The 17,259-nt window shown below is 44.5% G+C and overlaps 2 protein-coding genes across 3 annotated transcripts; one reads left to right on the plus strand and one right to left on the minus strand.

Annotated features, from left to right (window-relative positions):
• Positions 1-7,322: 7,322 nt before the first annotated feature.
• On the minus strand, positions 7,323-9,061 carry LOC117158590 (uncharacterized). Its single transcript, XM_076618682.1, has 5 exons — positions 8,838-9,061; positions 8,608-8,744; positions 8,496-8,515; positions 7,971-8,308; positions 7,323-7,890 (listed from the first exon to the last, which is right to left on the minus strand). Exons 2-4 carry the CDS (start codon positions 8,698-8,700, stop codon positions 8,083-8,085), a joined length of 339 nt encoding a protein of 112 aa, XP_076474797.1. The 5' UTR covers positions 8,701-8,744; positions 8,838-9,061; the 3' UTR covers positions 7,323-7,890; positions 7,971-8,082.
• Positions 9,062-10,736: 1,675 nt separating this feature from the next.
• Rsph3 (Radial spoke head protein 3) lies at positions 10,737-16,776 on the plus strand. Of its 2 annotated transcripts, XM_033337528.2 has the most exons (9): positions 10,739-12,252; positions 12,650-12,731; positions 12,809-12,982; positions 13,080-13,208; positions 13,302-13,505; positions 13,577-13,739; positions 13,945-14,031; positions 15,942-16,139; positions 16,610-16,776. In XM_033337528.2, exons 1-8 carry the CDS (start codon positions 11,474-11,476, stop codon positions 16,112-16,114), a joined length of 1,791 nt encoding a protein of 596 aa, XP_033193419.1. In that variant the 5' UTR covers positions 10,739-11,473; the 3' UTR covers positions 16,115-16,139; positions 16,610-16,776. The 2 variants fall into 2 exon arrangements, with proteins under 2 accessions (XP_033193420.1, XP_033193419.1); XM_033337529.2 differs by lacking the exons at positions 15,942-16,139; positions 16,610-16,776 and having other exon boundaries at positions 10,737-12,252; positions 13,577-13,794; positions 13,945-14,026.
• Positions 16,777-17,259: the final 483 nt, after the last annotated feature.

The raw sequence follows: 17,259 nt of genomic DNA on the forward strand, positions 1-17,259 counted from the left end.
CCGGTTGACGCGTGTTACATCCCCGTCGTATTACCGAGTCATTACTCGTCTACGGACGACTCCATACCCCGGAATACTCACCCCAATCATCGATGGAAATACCCCGTATGGGAGATCCATACAGGGGTTCGCAGTGACCCTTCGTTTCGTGTCTCTTGCGCAACCGAGTTTTTTCGCGTGATACGCGATTCCGGAAAGATCGACGACCATCGAACGAGGATCGATCGCGTCGCGTCGTATTTTTTTCGCGATATACGCGGCGCAACCAAAGCATACACTTAGATGGTCGTTACGTGGCACGGTCGATGCCAGAGCACGATGGGTCGCGGAATTCCGCGCCATGAAAACAACCTAACCCCCTCGGCCTGAATGGGCTAGGCCGGATCAGAACGAATCATTAGAACCGTTGCGACACAATAGAAGAGCCACGTGGATCCACAGGAAGTTTAGCGTGGAGGATCGACCCCCGGTTTCCACCCGCCCTTCTTTCTTCTCTTCCTTCGAACGGTCGTAATGCGCGCACACGCAAACACAGAACTCGAGGATAGCGGGCCCGGAACGAAAGAGAAATCGCGCGGCGTAATTTACGATTCGTCGTTCCATCTCGATGGTTCGTGCATCCGCCCTCGAAAAACGGCGGCCGCCGTTCGCCGTTCCTTTCTCCGCGAGCGTACACCGAATCGCGCCAAGTGCAATTTCATCCTGCATCGACGAAAGTCGGAACAGGCTACGGATGATCCGTGCGAAAGAAAACGCGCGACACGCGTACGATCGTTTCGCGTAATCTAACGACGGACCGGGTCCTGTCTCGCCTGCGAGAAACAGTCGAGCCACGTATTTGGAAAATATTTTCCCTATCCCTACGGAGGATCGGTGTTTGGCAAGCGATCGCCGTTCTCGAGCGTGGCGTGGCTCGTTCGGTATCGTTGAACAAAAACGCCACACGAAGAACCTGGTCGACAATGATCGACGGAAAGCGATCCTCGGAGTTGTATTGTAGCCGAGAGACCCCGGAGCTCGAGGGACAAATTTCACCCCTAAACACGCAAATAAAGGATAAAGGCCGGCAAATTAGCCGAGTGAAAGCGGCATAAATCAAAATATTAGAAAACAGCGGCGAGGATGGCAGAGTCGAGGCGGATGAAGGATTTATGGGGTTGGTCCGGTATATGGCGCGTATGGTTGGCGTAAAACTCAGGGCGTTCCCTGTCGTCTCGTCCCTTCGCACTGCCTCCGTCTCGTCGCTTTTTCTTTCTCTCGATCCGACGCGGATCACAGCGACTTTTGTTTAAAACATGATCTATCGCTTAAATAGCTAAAGCGGAGAATTTATGGGCCTCGGCTGCTGTCTCGGCCACGAAGACGATGCCGCGAAAAGACGAGAGACGCGATGGACGCGAGGGTGGTACGCAACAGCATCGTCCCATTCACGCAGATGAACCACTCTCTCACGGCTTTCTATTTCCTATTTTCCAACCGATCGCTCGTCCGACTACCCCCTTTCCATTCGTGTCCGCTCCCCCATCGAAATTTGACGCGTTCTTTTCATCTCCAGGGATACTAGCTCTCTTTTATCGTTTCGACACACTTTCTAAGATTCCCGCGCGGGGAGACTCGATCCCGCTGTTCTACCGCGCGACATCCTAACGCCTTCTTGTAAATCCGATAACAAGAATTCGTAAAGCGTACGTACACGCGATACGCGTTCGTCGTGCCGCACACTGGGTCGTCGAGTTTCTTCTCTCTGTGACTGACGACGGATCGAATCTGTTCGACTCGTATTCGACTCGTATTCGACTCGTATTCGACTCCGAGTATTCGCTCGAACGGGTATCCGCCGGATTTCGTCGACGAACGCGTCGATAGATCGCCTGTGGATCGTCTAGCGGATCGAATCGACGGAAATCTGATCCGCCCGTACCGTGAACTTGCGAAATAACAATTGGCGATACGGAAAAGAGACGCGTATCTCGGAAGATGACGAGAGCGGAAAGCAAGAAACGAAAACACGACTCGGAGGTGACGGCTTTCGACGTCCTTCGGACGCATGCGTTAAGTCGTATCCTTACGTAAAAGTAACAGCGGCGATACGGCGCGGCATAACCGATAAGCCCGTGGCACGCATTTCGATACCTACTAATACGCGATCAAATGGCTGAATAATGGATGTATTTCGACGTTATCTATGTAGCGGCGGTAGCCATCGACGCGGGATATCGAACAGCGAGTCGATATCCCTGGAGCGACGTGATTCAGATAACGAGAGGTCTCGCCAGACCGACAGGAAAAGCAAAGGGCGTGAGACGTTCAGAAGTAAAATCACAGCCAACGTCTTCGTTAATGCATTTATGTATCTCCGGCGATCGAAACGATATCGCTCCTTCTTTGCTTTTCATTTTTCGGTCTCCGTGTTGGTCGTCGCGACCGTTACCGATGCTCGATCGAAAAATCGCGGCCGTCCCTGCCGACGACACGATGCGACGCGACGTCCGTCCATCGTCCGCAGTGTCGTGCTCGTTTCCTTGTCTCCTCTCCGCCCCGTCTCAAACTCGCTCTCTTCGATATATTCACGGACGAACACGCCCGTCCGGTCGTTCAAATATTTCTCCGTCCATCGATTTACATCGCGTATTCGGTCGTTCGGTCACCACGATTCCCCGAGATCTTTCACGAGATCGATCGTTGCGTCGATCGCGATACGGTCGATCGACGGATCGTTCCATTCCACTTATAACAGATCATAGTTTGTCTCGCGTTTCTCGTTCGTCTTAGCGTCGTCCGTTTATCGATTTGGTAGCGATCGTGAGAGACGAAGAAACGAGAGAACACGTGTCTAGCTACGTTCGAAACAGCGTGAACGAATCGTCCGAGACTCGGTCCTTCTACCAGCGACCAACCAGTCTCGGACAGATAAGAATTATCGATGAAGGCGAGAACAGGGAAGAGGAAAACGCAAGCAGATCTCTAACTGTTTCGCGTTCGTGACCACGCACGTTTTTTCACCTTTCCTCTCGAAGCGAAACTCCATTTTTCACGGGCTACGTGCAGACCGAGGGTCGCTCTTTGTTTTACCTGATCTCGAACTGAAAACCGACCAGGCAAATCTTACGACCGGTAACAGCAACAGCAGCAGAAGCAGCAGCAGCGGCAACAACAGGTTGACCGGTGGCAGGTTGCGCCGTTGCTTTCCGGTACCAGGAACTGGTGCGGAACGACTATTCAGGGTGTTTTTTTTTTTTTCCTCCGGAAGATTATCTGATCCTTGCTCTCATCGCCGAAAGAACAAAATGCGACGCGACCTATCTGCGCACGATCGCGAACCTGCTACATGATCTACGCGCTGCTCTCGTTATCTCGCGGCGATCGAGGATACTTACTCGCCCCGAAAAACGAACGAACGCCCTTTCGATCCTTTCCGAGATCTTGCGGCCTTTCTTCCACGCTTCCATCAACTGCGCAACGTAACGCCACGAATAAATGTTTACTACGAGACCCGTTGTTCTACAAGCTGTACGGTCGCGTTAATCGATCCGGAACGCTCCACCGAGGCTCTTGCGGTTTTTTAACGCATCCCCGTTATCGCTTTCCCTCCGTCCCGTTGCGTCCAGTTCCTTCGATCGAGCGTTCGCCATCCGTTTGCCAAACGCTAGGTTCGCCGTTGTAGATAGAAACGCGACGTCGTCGTCCGTCGCGTTTCGGAGCGGAAAAATTGCGACGCGCGGCGCGAGAGTCTCGCAACGTTCTCCGCACACGTCTCCGGCGTTCCTTTCATTACGATCGAGAAGTCGTCTAGACGAAATTTTCAAACTTTCCAAGTATTTTCATCGCAAGTGGATTTTCCAAAGAATAGACCGGCTCGAGGGGAAGCCGAGTTCCATTCTCGCGGAAAATTCTCCAGGAATTTATCCTGCCGCTGCAAAGTCCACCGATCGCGTGATTTCGATGAAATAAAACTGTTGGAAGAACGTATCAGCCGTTCGAAAGATGTTCCATCTATCGTCTAATGGTATTTTACGAAACGGTCGAATCCCGAGCGGTTCGAACGAAATATTGGACAAAGTACTGGAAGAGTGGGACGACCGCACCGCAGGTAAACTAACTAAACGTCGAAACATGGTTCTATCGATAGCGGCGTACCGTCGAAAGGTCGAACGCACGATCGATTTAGGGCGCGGTGGAACCGTGAAACGAGCGGGTGGAGCGATTCCACGGAAATAAAGTTGCTGAGTGGAAAGGAAGATACAGGGTAGAAGGTAGGAGGGCTCGGGGACCGAGAGAGAAAAGAGAAAAAGGGAGCCACCGCTGTCAGAGCGGGAGACCCAACAAGTTCAGGTAGATGCTAATAGGAACCCATTGTTTTTTCTCTGTTTTCCTCGGACTGCATTGTTCTTGCAACGGGTCCAGCTCTGCTCATCAGTTAACATTGTCCGTACATTAGATCGGCCTTGTTCCAAATTCGAGTTGCGGTCGCGCGACCTCCTCTATCCGCGAAGAATGCAACGTTTCGATCCTGCGCGCACACACGCACACACGCACACACACACATACGCACTGTCTTCTCGGTAAGCGGAAGAAGAACAGAAGAGAACAGAAGGAGAATAGAGAGGAGAAGGAAAGAGAATGGAAATGGAGACAAAGGTGGCGAGCAGGCGAGAAGCTGCTGCCTCGACTGGTGTAAACGAGCCTCTCGGGTGGCGGACGCGTCCAGGGCGACGCAACGCTTGCCAGTTACGAGATACTTTCCTGTTTAGCCTCCCTTTATCCTTGTTGTTTGGTCGACCGAACGATCGACGGGTCGCGTAAAACAAACAAGGGTTCCTTTTCACCGAAACGAGCGATCCTGCATAAAATATCTTCAAGCGTCGTCAAACATCTCCAACGACTAATTATCGAGAAATTTCGTAGGAGCTGATATTTGCTCCGCGTTAATCCTAAAAGTCAAGTTATTTCGAGTAGTTGGCAGGATGATACGAGGTTCTCGTCGAATAACAGTTCCTGGCCGGTATGTTTCCCAATTATCGTCGAGATCGACGCGCTATGTCTAGGAGATTCGTACGAAACTGACGATGAAGACAAAGTAGCGACCTTCGAGACTGGACGGAGCCTCGGGATTAACCGCAAAGGGTGTCTTTAGAGGAGCAACGCGAACATACATACCCTTGGCAAATGAACAAGAGGAGGTGCCGATATCTCGAGCGTAATTTATCACCGAGCACAGACCGAGTAGAGAAGATGGACTAGGAAAGTTGGCGGGATGGGGCCAGGCATGGGGGCCCGGTCGTGGAACGCGAAATAGCGAAGAGACGCCGAGAGAATCGAGCGAGTTGCTCGGACCCAGCCCTCATTACCACGCCCCTAGACTTCCTAGTCATTATCTGGTTGTTCCAATAGCGAGATCAAATTTCATCACGGATTCCAGAACGGACATTCCACTGCGATAATTGGTCTTCCCTACGACCATCCGTCCGCGCCGGTTGCGGCACGATCTTTCCTTCGAACGTTTCTTCCATTTTTACATTTTTCCCGTCCAATACATTTATTCGGTGAAAGATTCGCGACTCGATCGGTAATCGACGCGATAGCACGCGATGCGAAGCGCTAATCGCAACGATTTCTAGGGCAGTGCGAAAACGCCAAGATCCGCGAACTGACCTCGCTGACGGACGACAGGGATGAGACTGGAGTAATCTTTTTCGAAGGATCGGGCAAGCGAAAAGCGAAGGAGTACCAGCGCGAGCCGCGAAGACATGGGACAAAGCTCGCAGGAGGGGCAAAGCGAACTAGACGGTTCCACTTGGGGGCTGGATGTAAATAATTAAACAGGTCCGGCGAAAACAAATATATCGTTTCGCGCAGTGTGATAGATGATGTTGCTTATTCAGCGTTCTGGATGAGGAGAAAGGTGTGGTAGACGAGGAAAAAGAGAAAGATCGCGTGGTCCGAAGAGATGGAAGAAGAACGAAGAGATTCGGGTCTCGGTAAGCTTTTAGGACCGCGTTAGCTGGACCGAGGAGAGGGTTCAAGGGCGTGCTGGACGTTTCGAGGGAAGGATGGCGAGGCAATTAGGGGACTCAGCAGGGTGCCAAAATCTTTGCCCTCTTCCTCGTCCCTCCTTCTTCGCGTTGCATCTCCTCCTACGCCTCTGCTCTTGCGTTTCTGTCTCTATCCTCTGTCTATCCTCCTTTTCGCATCCCTCACCGTTCTTACCCTCCTTCTCTTTCTCCTCTTGCTTCTCTATTTCTTTTTTTCTTCTTTTCGTTTTCATTCGAATCGATCTCGATACGTTCTTCTTCCTCTTTTCGAACGAATCAGGAAGAACAAGCATTCTCGGCCCACCTCTCAATCGTCTAACTAACCGAAAACGCCCTTTCCCCTATGTATGTATATATATACATATATTATATGTGTGCGTGCGTGTGTGTATACCATGGTATTAATGCAGGAACCGATGTCCTCGAAGCCACCCAAACGTTAATGTCGATTTTGGGATTTCCAAGCATTTAAAATATTTCGTCATAATGGTTCGACGAAGACCACGGACATTCTAAAAAAATACTAAGAATTACCTGTAACAGCGTTTTCATCGTTATTATTGTTAATTCACGAGGATAAATTCCCACCAGTGTTTACATGGCGTAAGGAACATAAAATACCTGAGGGTAACAACAAGAAATACAAAGAAAAAATTAAATTTATCTTGGTATAATTCGACAATTTCTATCTTCTCTGGTATCGAAGATCTGTACGATGCAACCATGTGTCATGTTTCAAAGTTACGAAACTTATATTTTCCGTAAAACTGTGTTTTCCAGCGTTCTAACCTCTGCACTCGATTTAATTGCAATAGGTTAAATCAGACGGTTCTGACTGCATTTTCGAGCAGCTTTGGCATGAATCGGTAAGATGCGTTTCCAATGTAACTATCACTAACAAAATCGGTATCTATCGTACCGATGTGACCAGTAACTCGATACCCGCTTTCACTTTCAAACCAGTTTCGCGCATTCCGTCTGAAATTTCATCTAAAACGTATCTCAAAATCATGTTTTTCGATCTCAAATTTGATTTGATAACAAGAAAAACCATTGATTATTTCTGATTCGAGGATGGTCCGCGTAGATGCTTCTGTAAGTTCTTGTTTCATTTTGATATTTTTTTTTTATTAGTACCTTACTCTCGTAAGATATTCAGCTTACTTTTAAAGTATACCGTATGATACCAACGTTTATTACGTAAAACTGTGGAGTAAAAAATGATTACAAAGATATGTTATTTCTTGTGATTTTTTAATTTCAATTATTTCTGTTGTAATTACAAGACATTCGTAATATCTAAAACGTTTTAGAATTAGATATATATTTGAAATATTAACGATAAATAAAACGACGATATAGAAATGTAAAAATAGTTCTCTTAATCCAGAGATACAGGTTTTTATAAAAAATGCACGGAATCGAATACTATCGCTGAGAACACTGAAAACTGAATTACAGAACTATGTCACATAACAAGGAAAACTTTGAAAGCAGATCTATAAGTTTTCGTTTGTAATTAATGTTGTCAAACAGAGTCGAAGCTCGTTTTATAACCAAATATTGCCTTGCTATTATCTATATATAACAAAAAATTATATATATCCTTCCCTTGATAATCCTTGATGAATGTGTAGATTGGGCTGCATATGCATCTCTAAATTTCGAAATTCCCTGCGCAGTCTATAACCAGTTTTCGCACCCAGATACAACAAACATGTAGTTAACCAATGTAACACGAATGAAATAACTGCCAAATCGTATAACCACGATAAATGGTTAAAGTTTGGAGACATTAACTAGTCTCTACGCCAATATTGCCCTCCAAATATTGGTGCTGCTAAAAACAATAAGGTACCTAAAATTCAAAGGTTATTTGAATGTCATAAACATTTTTTGCTATATCGTCATGATAGGATATTGAAAACTTTTATTTACCTGCTATGACACAACGCACAAAAGCAGTGGCTGAAAACGACTACTCGTAATTCAATACAAATTTTAAAGGCTAACAGACTAATGTTAATGCAATCACAGCTTGTGCTAAAAACTAGAGTAGGAGAGAAAGTGTAAAAAATGTTTGCACGATCATTAGCCACCTTGGCAATAACCATACTATAATCAGATAATATTCTTCTGAGAAAATGTGACGACATCTATCAAATTCTTTGTCAAACTGATAATATGGATATCTAAACTGTTCAAAACAATATTCCCAAAGCCCCATATGTTTAAAGGTACTGAAAGTCTCCTGGTAAGATTTAATCCAATAAGGTCTGAAATTAAATTAATTTAACCGTTAAAATATTTGTAAATTAACATATGCTTGTTAAAAATATTCTGTCATATATTAAATAGTACTAAAGACATCCACTATATATTCCAGTTAATTAGTATTGAAACTTTAACGTTTGAAAATTATTTATTTATAATTAACAATAAACCTGCAATATATGTAATTACCCCACCAAGTATCGCCGCGTCTAAAAAAAGCATATAATGGACAATTAATAGAGATTATTCATGTACATTTATATTTTTCACGCAATGTAAATCAAAAAATTATATTGCTTACTCGACTGTTTGTAGTGAACCTACCACACCTCTCATAGTGTTTATCATAGCCATGGCAGCGATGAAAACCGGCAGTCGGCTGTGCAGCGACCATTCAATGTTTCAGTATAGCCATTAACTGAAGTCCTCTGCGATTTCCTACGGTACAACATTATCGGCACGGAATTATCACAGCGACTCTCCAGCGATTATATCGACCAAATACAGAATAGGCATGACATTTGTGCCTACCGATGGTTTGCCGTTTTACCGATATGATTGCTAAGAACTGCTTTATCTACGAAAGGCTGTTGCATATTTGACATCCGAGGCTTGCATCTGATAACAGCAAACATCAATGGGAAAGTTGCCGTCTCCAAGTAGGTTAGACCAGCTTATCTCCTACGACAAAGGGTACAAAAGGTCTGTATTAGCCGAGTTCGCACCTTTACCTTTTCGATATGAAATCTCTCGTGCGTTATTGTTTCCATTGCGTTACCTGTTGTTAGCGTTATCATTGTATTATATTATCATATAAGATTTGTAATAGTCGTACCAGTTTTACATCACTTATTACGGAATATAAGGTTTTAATATGCATTCTCGTATAAGTTCTTATTAGTAATTAAATATTTTATTCATTTCTTAATCCCATTTCGACAAGTCGAAATTATAGATTCGATGCCCGGCAATATGAGTTACAAGGACCATTGCACGCAATTCTATTGTGAAACAGCACTGAGATGCAGTGTGAACATCTGCATACTGTTAAAAGCCATTCGTTAACCACGAATCTGGGCGCTCCACAGGCAATCTCGTGGATGCCGACTATAGATATCGCTCGTATCCACAGGCCATCTCGTGGATGCCGACTATAAGCGGCGCTCAGAAAGAGTCAAACAACGGTACAGTCGAAGTTTCGATCGATATGTCTTCGTTATATCGTACGGTAAATATTGGTAAGTACCATCTATACCGACTGTAGTTTCGGTCTAAAAAATAGTATCGATGAGATAGTTCTCAGTTGTACTAACCATAAATGTATATTTTTATACTCTCTAAAACAAAATATTAAAACTAATCATAATTGTTATCAATCTCAACCAATTTTTTAAAAATATTTAAACTTTCCCTTCTTTTACAGAAAAATAGACAAGTGCAAAATAACGGTAGTTAATAATGTTGCTACTAAAAATTGTTTTAAGTTTTATATTTAGTTAATTAATATAAAATCTTGGTCGACTATCGTAAAAGTTATATCAATACACACATAAGGAAAACTCTTCCTCTTTGCGTTTCCTTGACAACTGAAGTACACAAGTAGTTGGTCTTTGAAACCATTACGAATTTGTGGTCAACCTTACAGCAGGCATTTCATAGAATTTTTTGCAAAAAGAGCGATTAATAACGATTGGCTGAAGTAAAACTATCTATTAATATTTACATTTATAACTACATTAAGGAAAAGAGATGGCTACCAGAACGGATATGTGCCGAACGTGTAATCGTGGGATTCACTCTTACAATATACCGGCCAGGGAAGCAGATAGAAAAGAAACTTATACTTTTGTCAAGAGTCCAAGGGCAATATTGCATGTTCAGAAGAAATATAGAAATCCACCCACGTAAGTTTTCGAAACGTTTCGAAAGATTATAGAAAAATCGCGGCATTTGGTTAGGAAGTCTTTCAAGAGATCATGGGCAAGCATCAACGAAATAAATTGTTTCTATTTTTCCATCTATTTCATCATCTTTTTCCATCATATTTGCCAATTTTCAAACCTCTTCTTATATTCTCATGAAAACTTTCTCAATCGCCTGGAACTTTCAACGTATTCCACGTACATATATCAACTCATGAAATCTTTACACAGTTTTCTGACATGGAAAACTGCTACTACGATCGCCTATGTTCGTCGTTATTATAGCTGGCTGTTCTTACGTTTCGCTAATCAATTTCAAACATCGCCACGCACGGTTTCTTACTTAGGACGAACGTGACACTGCGATTTATACATATAATACAAGAGAAACGAAAGGTTAATTTGTAATAGAAAAATGAGAGGAAGAAACGCGTAAACAACGTTGAACACGATGGCTAGGTTTTTCTTCAACAATAACCATAATATACTCGTCCAAGAGAGAGGTGTGACGATTTCCCGCTGATCGTACGTCAAACGTTCGAATATTTTTGCGATATCATAAGCGGATCATAACGCAATAACGTCTATGATCGATATACACAGCAACGTTATTAAAAGGGAAGGAGCGTAGGCAAAAGACTAAATTGACGATTACACGCGATCAGGCAGTTTAAACGATGCCGTTGATCTTTGCTGGAGTATAAATACAGCGACAAAGTAAGTAGAAACGTAACGCGAACGTTTCATCCAGAAGAGGTTGACGGAGGAGGTCGGATAGTTGAGGGGAAATTCTGGTCGCGGTGCTTTGCAAAACACCAACGGACATACGTGGTCATAGTTACCACCGATTTCGAGCCCCTTTAGCATGACTTAGGCATGCGCAAAGTTCGCGATGGTCAGCGTTATTGAGTGGGCGCTGGGTAAAAATATACGTGTAGCATGTCTGCGGTACATATCGGTCGATTCTAAGGACATTGTCCAGTCCGTGAACACGCTCGCACGATTGCGGATCTATTAGTGGTCATCGTGCAAGCGCTCGAGTCGTCTCGTTCTTCTCGATCTATCGTCCTCGATCCAAACAACTGATCTCGATTCACCGCGTGTTTAAAAACAGAAGAAGCAAGACAGATGAAACGTACGTACGTAGAGACCTGAGGAAAACCAACGGCAACCCGATCAATGTACCGTGTGGTTCGAAAATGCGCGGTATAAGTTACCGTAAAACTTCCTGAAAACGCGGACAACATGCCAGCTGGAATTTCCGCGTTGGCGCCCACAGCCAACGGAGATCCCTTTGATCTCGAACGAAAGAATTCTCCGGCATTTACCATTCTTCGGAAAGATGGCTTGGACACGAATCTGCCTCTTCTTCGTGTGAACGATTGCGGTGAGATGGATCGATCGGTAGTCGATGATTGTTTGGAAAACGTGAAAAACAACCTGTTTGATCGAAAACGTATCAGCAGATCGAACGATCATTTGGTGCAAGCGAATTTGCAATCGAACCAAGCGAATCCATTGAGGAGAGAAGCACGAAGCAGAAGCCAGGAGAGCTCACGATCGGTGGATAAAATACCAGCGATAAAGCCTAGTATGACCTTGTCTACGGAAGACTTCAACGAAGTTCTAAACGCGAAGCTGAAAAAACTTCAGGAACAGGAGCAAGAGAAGGAAGAGCAGCGTAAAAGCGCAAAGAAGAATCAAATTTTCCGTAGAAAACCATTCATCACGACCGTCAAGACAGGCGAATTTCTGATGCCACCGCCGGAAGTTGCGTCTCTTCTCGGCATCGCATCGAACTCTAACGACACCGAGGACTTCGATAGTTGTCCGCTGCGTTCCAAGTTCAAATCACTCGCGTCGTTAACCAAAAAGCCGGAAGTACGTCATAGCAGCCATATTGCCAGGTGTCCGGTTGCTCTCAAGGCCACCGTCGACTTTACTCTCGGAATGACGAACGCGACGACCATGGCTGCCTCGACCTTGGACGACCGAGCGAAGACCGCGAAGAGAAACGACGCGACGTAAGTTTGCCAACATTTTGGGAAACTTATTCGCTGCGTTTTATCTTACGTACTAGAGAAAAAGAGAGAGAGAGAGGGAGAGAGAGAGAGTAACACGAAAGGGTAGTTAAAGTTTGCTTGTAAAGCGTTTAACAAAGCGTGTCGGGAACGGTAGAAACGAGAAGGTCGTAAATAATTTCGTTGCGTGTAAGCAGGAGACGCTGAAGATCATCGAGTGTGGTTGCGTGCACTTGGATCGTAGATACGTTTGTATACATATATACATACTGATAGTATTGTAACGTACACGTGTGTACAACTTAAAATACACCCTGATATGTAATTCATCGACGCTTGCCCAAGATTTCCAACTTAGCTCGCGAAATATGTAAGGTACCTTCGTTTCCTCCCTTTACAGCGATCAACCGATTCCTTTTGGGAATATTATGTTTGACCGTCGCGTCGTCCGGGGAAGCACGTTCGCCACTCCTCCTATCCTTGTAAGTAACGAACCGAACGAACTATCCGCAACTCGTGCACGTATATGGAAGAATACGTAATTACGCATTTGGCTTAGATCGATGGAGAACAATCGATAGCGGCGAGGCAAGCGGAAGCCAGAAGGAGGAATTTGGCGAGGAAACGAGCTCAAGCACAAGCTACTAAAGCTCTGGTCGCCAGGGCAGGTTCGCCACCGCCGGTTCCTGGTCGCAAGCACGAGCCGGTGCAAACGGAAGTTTACCTCGAAGAGGTGAGCAACGTCGCCCTATCCTCGACGATTCGTCGAACTGCCCTCTCGAGTGTCTTGCAACAGCACGTAATCGAACAGTGTACGTTATATTTGGCAGCTATTCGACAAACCAGACGAAACCGATGTCGCGACACAGACGGACTACTTCTTGGATAGACCGCCGACACCGAAATATTGCCCGGATAAAGTTGGCCAAGATGCTAGTACTCAAATCGAGCCTGGTGACGTAAGTTGGAGAAAATCCAGGCGATTCTTCTTCTTGGAAATGTTACACATTTGATCGGCTATCGATCGTTCGAGCAAACGACCTTACTTTCAGCTGTTCGACTTCGACTTCGAGGTGCAACCGATTCTCGAGATGCTTGTTGGTAAAACGATAGAACAGGCATTGATAGAAGTTCTGGAAGAGGAGGAGATTGCCGCTTTGAGGGAGCAACAGAGGAAGTTCTTGGAACTACGCGCTGCGGAAAGAGCCGAAGCGCGAAGACTGGAGGAACAAGAAAGGAGGCTGAGAGAAGAGAAGGTTTGTACATCGTCGATTAATTGTTCGAAAAGTTTCGTTCTTAAGCATCGCCGTTCGAATTCGTTCGACAGGATCAACGATTAAGGCAACACGAGGACGCGATGATAGCTCGAAAGGAAACGGAAGAACGAATCGCAGCGGCTACTCTTTTAACAGGATATATAGCCGAACTTCTACCAGCGGTTCTCGAAGGTTTGAAGATGTCCGGGTTCCTGTTGGACGAAATCAAGGCTGGTTCGTGAACACTCAAGAACACTGCTACTTTTTGTGAATTAGTTCGTTCAGAAAGGTTTATTAATTTTTCTTTATTTATAATCTTTATCCGATAATTCGATAACGAAAGAAGCGTTCGCCCATTTCTCCCACTTCCTTTTTTTTCAACTAGATTAGCAACAAATCAATTCGTTCTAATAAAAAGCTGCGATATTCGTTTTCACAGATGTCGAAGAGGGTTTCATGCCGTGGTTGATGAAGGAGGTTAAAAAAGAAATGGGCTACATGATCGAGAGCAGGGAATTACTCATGGGTAAATATCGTTGACTTATTACTAACTTGGCCCGACATACTGAAAACTCCCGTTGTTTCGACCGTTCGCGGAGAGACGCGATCGCGAGATAGCACGTCAACGAGAGTTGTAAGTTCCCGTTACGATTAAATAATCGACGCCACGAACTGATCGATTCCCTTATTTCGATTATGATAATAAGGGTAGTTCGATGAAATTCCACAGAATTAACACAAATAAATTAATGTTTATTTCAACAACTTATTAACTAGAAACACATAAATGGAACAAAAAAAAAAAAATGTAACTGCGTTTTGGTTGATAAGTAATGCGCGATATATGAGATGTGTTGACGGTTCGACTTCTCGAAAAGTTCTGAACGCCTTTCGATTTTTTTCGTTTTTTCTGGAAGGCGACCCCCACTACGTTCGGATCGCGCCACATTCTTTTACGCGAGGTAAAATAACGGCCACGAGTCGACGTTTCTGGAGGTCGCCCTGCTTAATGAACCATGCGCTTGCCACTACAATGTTTGTTTGCCGGGCAGCCGCGACGATCCGTCTGCGACATTATAGTGCCGCGATCGACAGATAAGAATATGACCTATGGCAAGCTGCATGGCGTAACACCCGTGGTTCTAGATAATTTCGACCACGCAAGACGAACGGTTCTCGAAGACGGTAGAAAGTTTTAGCGTACCCTTCGTAAAATACGACTTTTACCTCGCCGGAAGTTTGTTCAAGATTTACAGAGATGTTGACAACACCGACATAACGTCCTATCCTTTTCTTTGTGTACTCCTAATGACGCTTTTAACCGCGAAGACAGCGCACAATTGCGTGGAAGATCCATTCCATCCATTTCGTCCTTCATAGTCTTTTAGGAAGAACAAAGAATTTAAGTCGAAACTATTGGATCATTCCATAAGATCGTGCCGTTTTTCAAGCGGTTATATATGTGTGGCGGATGAAAAGTTAGTTTTGCGTTTCGTCCTGGGACTACCGGTGGACTCGTCAGTAAGCCTATGCCTGGTAGTCGCTGCCTTAGACGTAGAGGGAGTCTCGCTAGGTGCGGTATTTGTATCATGCGCCCGTATATTCGACCACTAGCGAGATAGACAGACTCGTCGTCGTAGCCCTCTGGTGTTGGCGGTTGGTACCCGCGGATCGCCCGGGAGGTATTGCGCCGCGTTCATGCCTCGACCTGTCGGCGCCCTGTTGATACCGATCCGCCACATATGTTATTTTTTTTAAACACCTATGAATCGCTGTCTTAGGTATTTTCAGAACATTCGACATCTCTTGAACTGTCAAACTTCGTGATCTTTCAACAAGATCCCGAATTTTATCTTCGTCCGTCCGAGGAGGACGCCCGGAGCGTTCCTCGTCTTCTAAACGGAAATTCCCAGATCTAAAACGTTGGAACCACTTCCTACAGATGCGAGATAAAAGCGCACTTTCTCCGTAAACAACAGATATGTTTTTCGTGGCAATCGTTACAGAACTTCCTTTCCGAAATTCATACAACACGAGATGTCGAGAATGGATACGCGTTTCATTCGTGATTTTTTACCTTTAGAAGTCACTGTGTTCGCTATATTACGATCTTATACCCACGAAAATCTGTTCTAGTCTGTTCTCGATCAGCTAAGCTCAAGTTCATTGGCCCCTTATCGCCGTATGTTTATAAATCGGCACATGAAACGTATACGCAAAAGTCGGCACGATCTTATGGGATGACCTAATACTAATCGTAAACATCACATTTTATTAACGACGAGATTCTGACGCAACAACGCTGCGTCGCGTTATAACGACTCGAATTCCTACTGTCGCTATCTATCGTCGCTTTAAACAGACCATAAATGATAAATCTGCAACCATTTAACCTACATTCGTAACAAATTTTTCTGTCCTCTTGTAATCTTTCAGAGATCGTCAGAGAAATTCTAGAAAATCGTGCAGAAGCATACAAAAAGCTCGGCGAAGAGTACGACGTCTCCAGGAGAAGAAAACCGTCGATGGATCATATCGAGGATGGTGGGGACGACCCAAATTTCGTAAATTACGAACCACCCGTTATCGAAAATTCAGACGCCGTTTAGTCAACCGAGTCGATCAAACATTCTCGTACGTAAAGTTAACGAAATAAGCCTCCTATACTAATACGTAACGAACTGTCATCGAGCGATCGACGAAGTCGGTGAATTTTTTACTATTCGGATCGTCCTTTGCCAAAGCTTTGATACTCGTTGATCTTGCGACTGAAAAACGAGCATATCATAGTTAGCTTTCGGATTTAGGGACACCTCCACCAGCACCGGAGCAATCCCCATCTCACTGGCTTCTACATTAAGCAGTGTACACAGCTGCGAGACAAATCCATCTCGTCCGGTTGCGCTCCGTGACAGGTCACCGCCGCGTTTTCGATCCCCATAGCAAACACCAACTACCACAGCCGTATTCCACGAAAATCCATCAGAAATTAATTATCCGTTCTCTAATATATTCGTGCGTGCTGGACTTTTAAAAGCAATTCTATCTTCTTCTATTAATTCTCACACGTGGAACAATTACAATTTATTAATTACTGTTTCCAGGTTCGTTTCGAATCGAGGAAGAACAACGACGAGTCGATCGACTGAGATTCATAGGAGAACGAAAGATTCGCAATGATAATTAGTTTCACGAAAGATACTTCGATCGATGCAAATAAACGAAATGTTTATTACTTATGTTACTTATATTATATATTACTTGTATCGTATATTACTTATGTTCCTTTTATTTTCCTCTATTCTTTCAGTGTAACTTCTGTCCGATGAACTTTCCCTTCGTATAATTTAGGAAAAATCGAGCTCCATATATTTGTCGTCAATTTATCTTTTTATCTCTTATTGTACACGGAAATGCAGCTGTGCAGGCGATCGTTAAGTCGAAAATACGAACGTCGCTAAAACCGTCCGACGTAATTTCACTTGTCAGCTCGTCTGTTATTTCAGATTACGAAGGTAAACTATGCGCACTTCGGAAGAAACTCGAATACAACGTGCGATCCTATTTTTCTCTCGTATAATTATACATTGTTTCTAACAGAGATAGGTAAAAATAAAAAAGACCAATTCTTGGGAATTTAAGAAAAAAATAAGGTTCGTAGCTTCGAAAAATGAAAGTTGTGACAGCAGTAAAATATACTAAACAGGCGCATACCTGGCGCCTACTTTCCAGTTACGGCAAAAACATACTTAAA

This window comes from Bombus vancouverensis, chromosome 5 (genome assembly GCF_051014615.1).
Source record: "Bombus vancouverensis nearcticus chromosome 5, iyBomVanc1_principal, whole genome shotgun sequence".
Taxonomy (NCBI): domain Eukaryota; kingdom Metazoa; phylum Arthropoda; class Insecta; order Hymenoptera; family Apidae; genus Bombus; species Bombus vancouverensis.

Excerpts from the sequence above, each read along its gene's own strand:
- LOC117158590 (XM_076618682.1), bottom strand. The coding sequence starts at position 8,700 with ATGGTCGCTGCACAGCCGACTGCCGGTTTTCATCGCTGCCATGGCTAT. Across the intron at positions 8,516-8,607 it reads GGTTCACTACAAACAGTCGA|ACGCGGCGATACTTGGTGGG; the intron begins GTAAGCAATATA and ends TGCTTTTTTTAG. Across the intron at positions 8,309-8,495 it reads ACGCGGCGATACTTGGTGGG|ACCTTATTGGATTAAATCTT; the intron begins GTAATTACATAT and ends ATTTAATTTCAG.
- Rsph3 (XM_033337528.2), top strand. The coding sequence starts at position 11,474 with ATGCCAGCTGGAATTTCCGCGTTGGCGCCCACAGCCAACGGAGATCCC. Across the intron at positions 12,983-13,079 it reads CGGAAGTTTACCTCGAAGAG|CTATTCGACAAACCAGACGA; the intron begins GTGAGCAACGTC and ends TATATTTGGCAG. Across the intron at positions 14,032-15,941 it reads GAGCAGGGAATTACTCATGG|AGATCGTCAGAGAAATTCTA; the intron begins GTAAATATCGTT and ends GTAATCTTTCAG.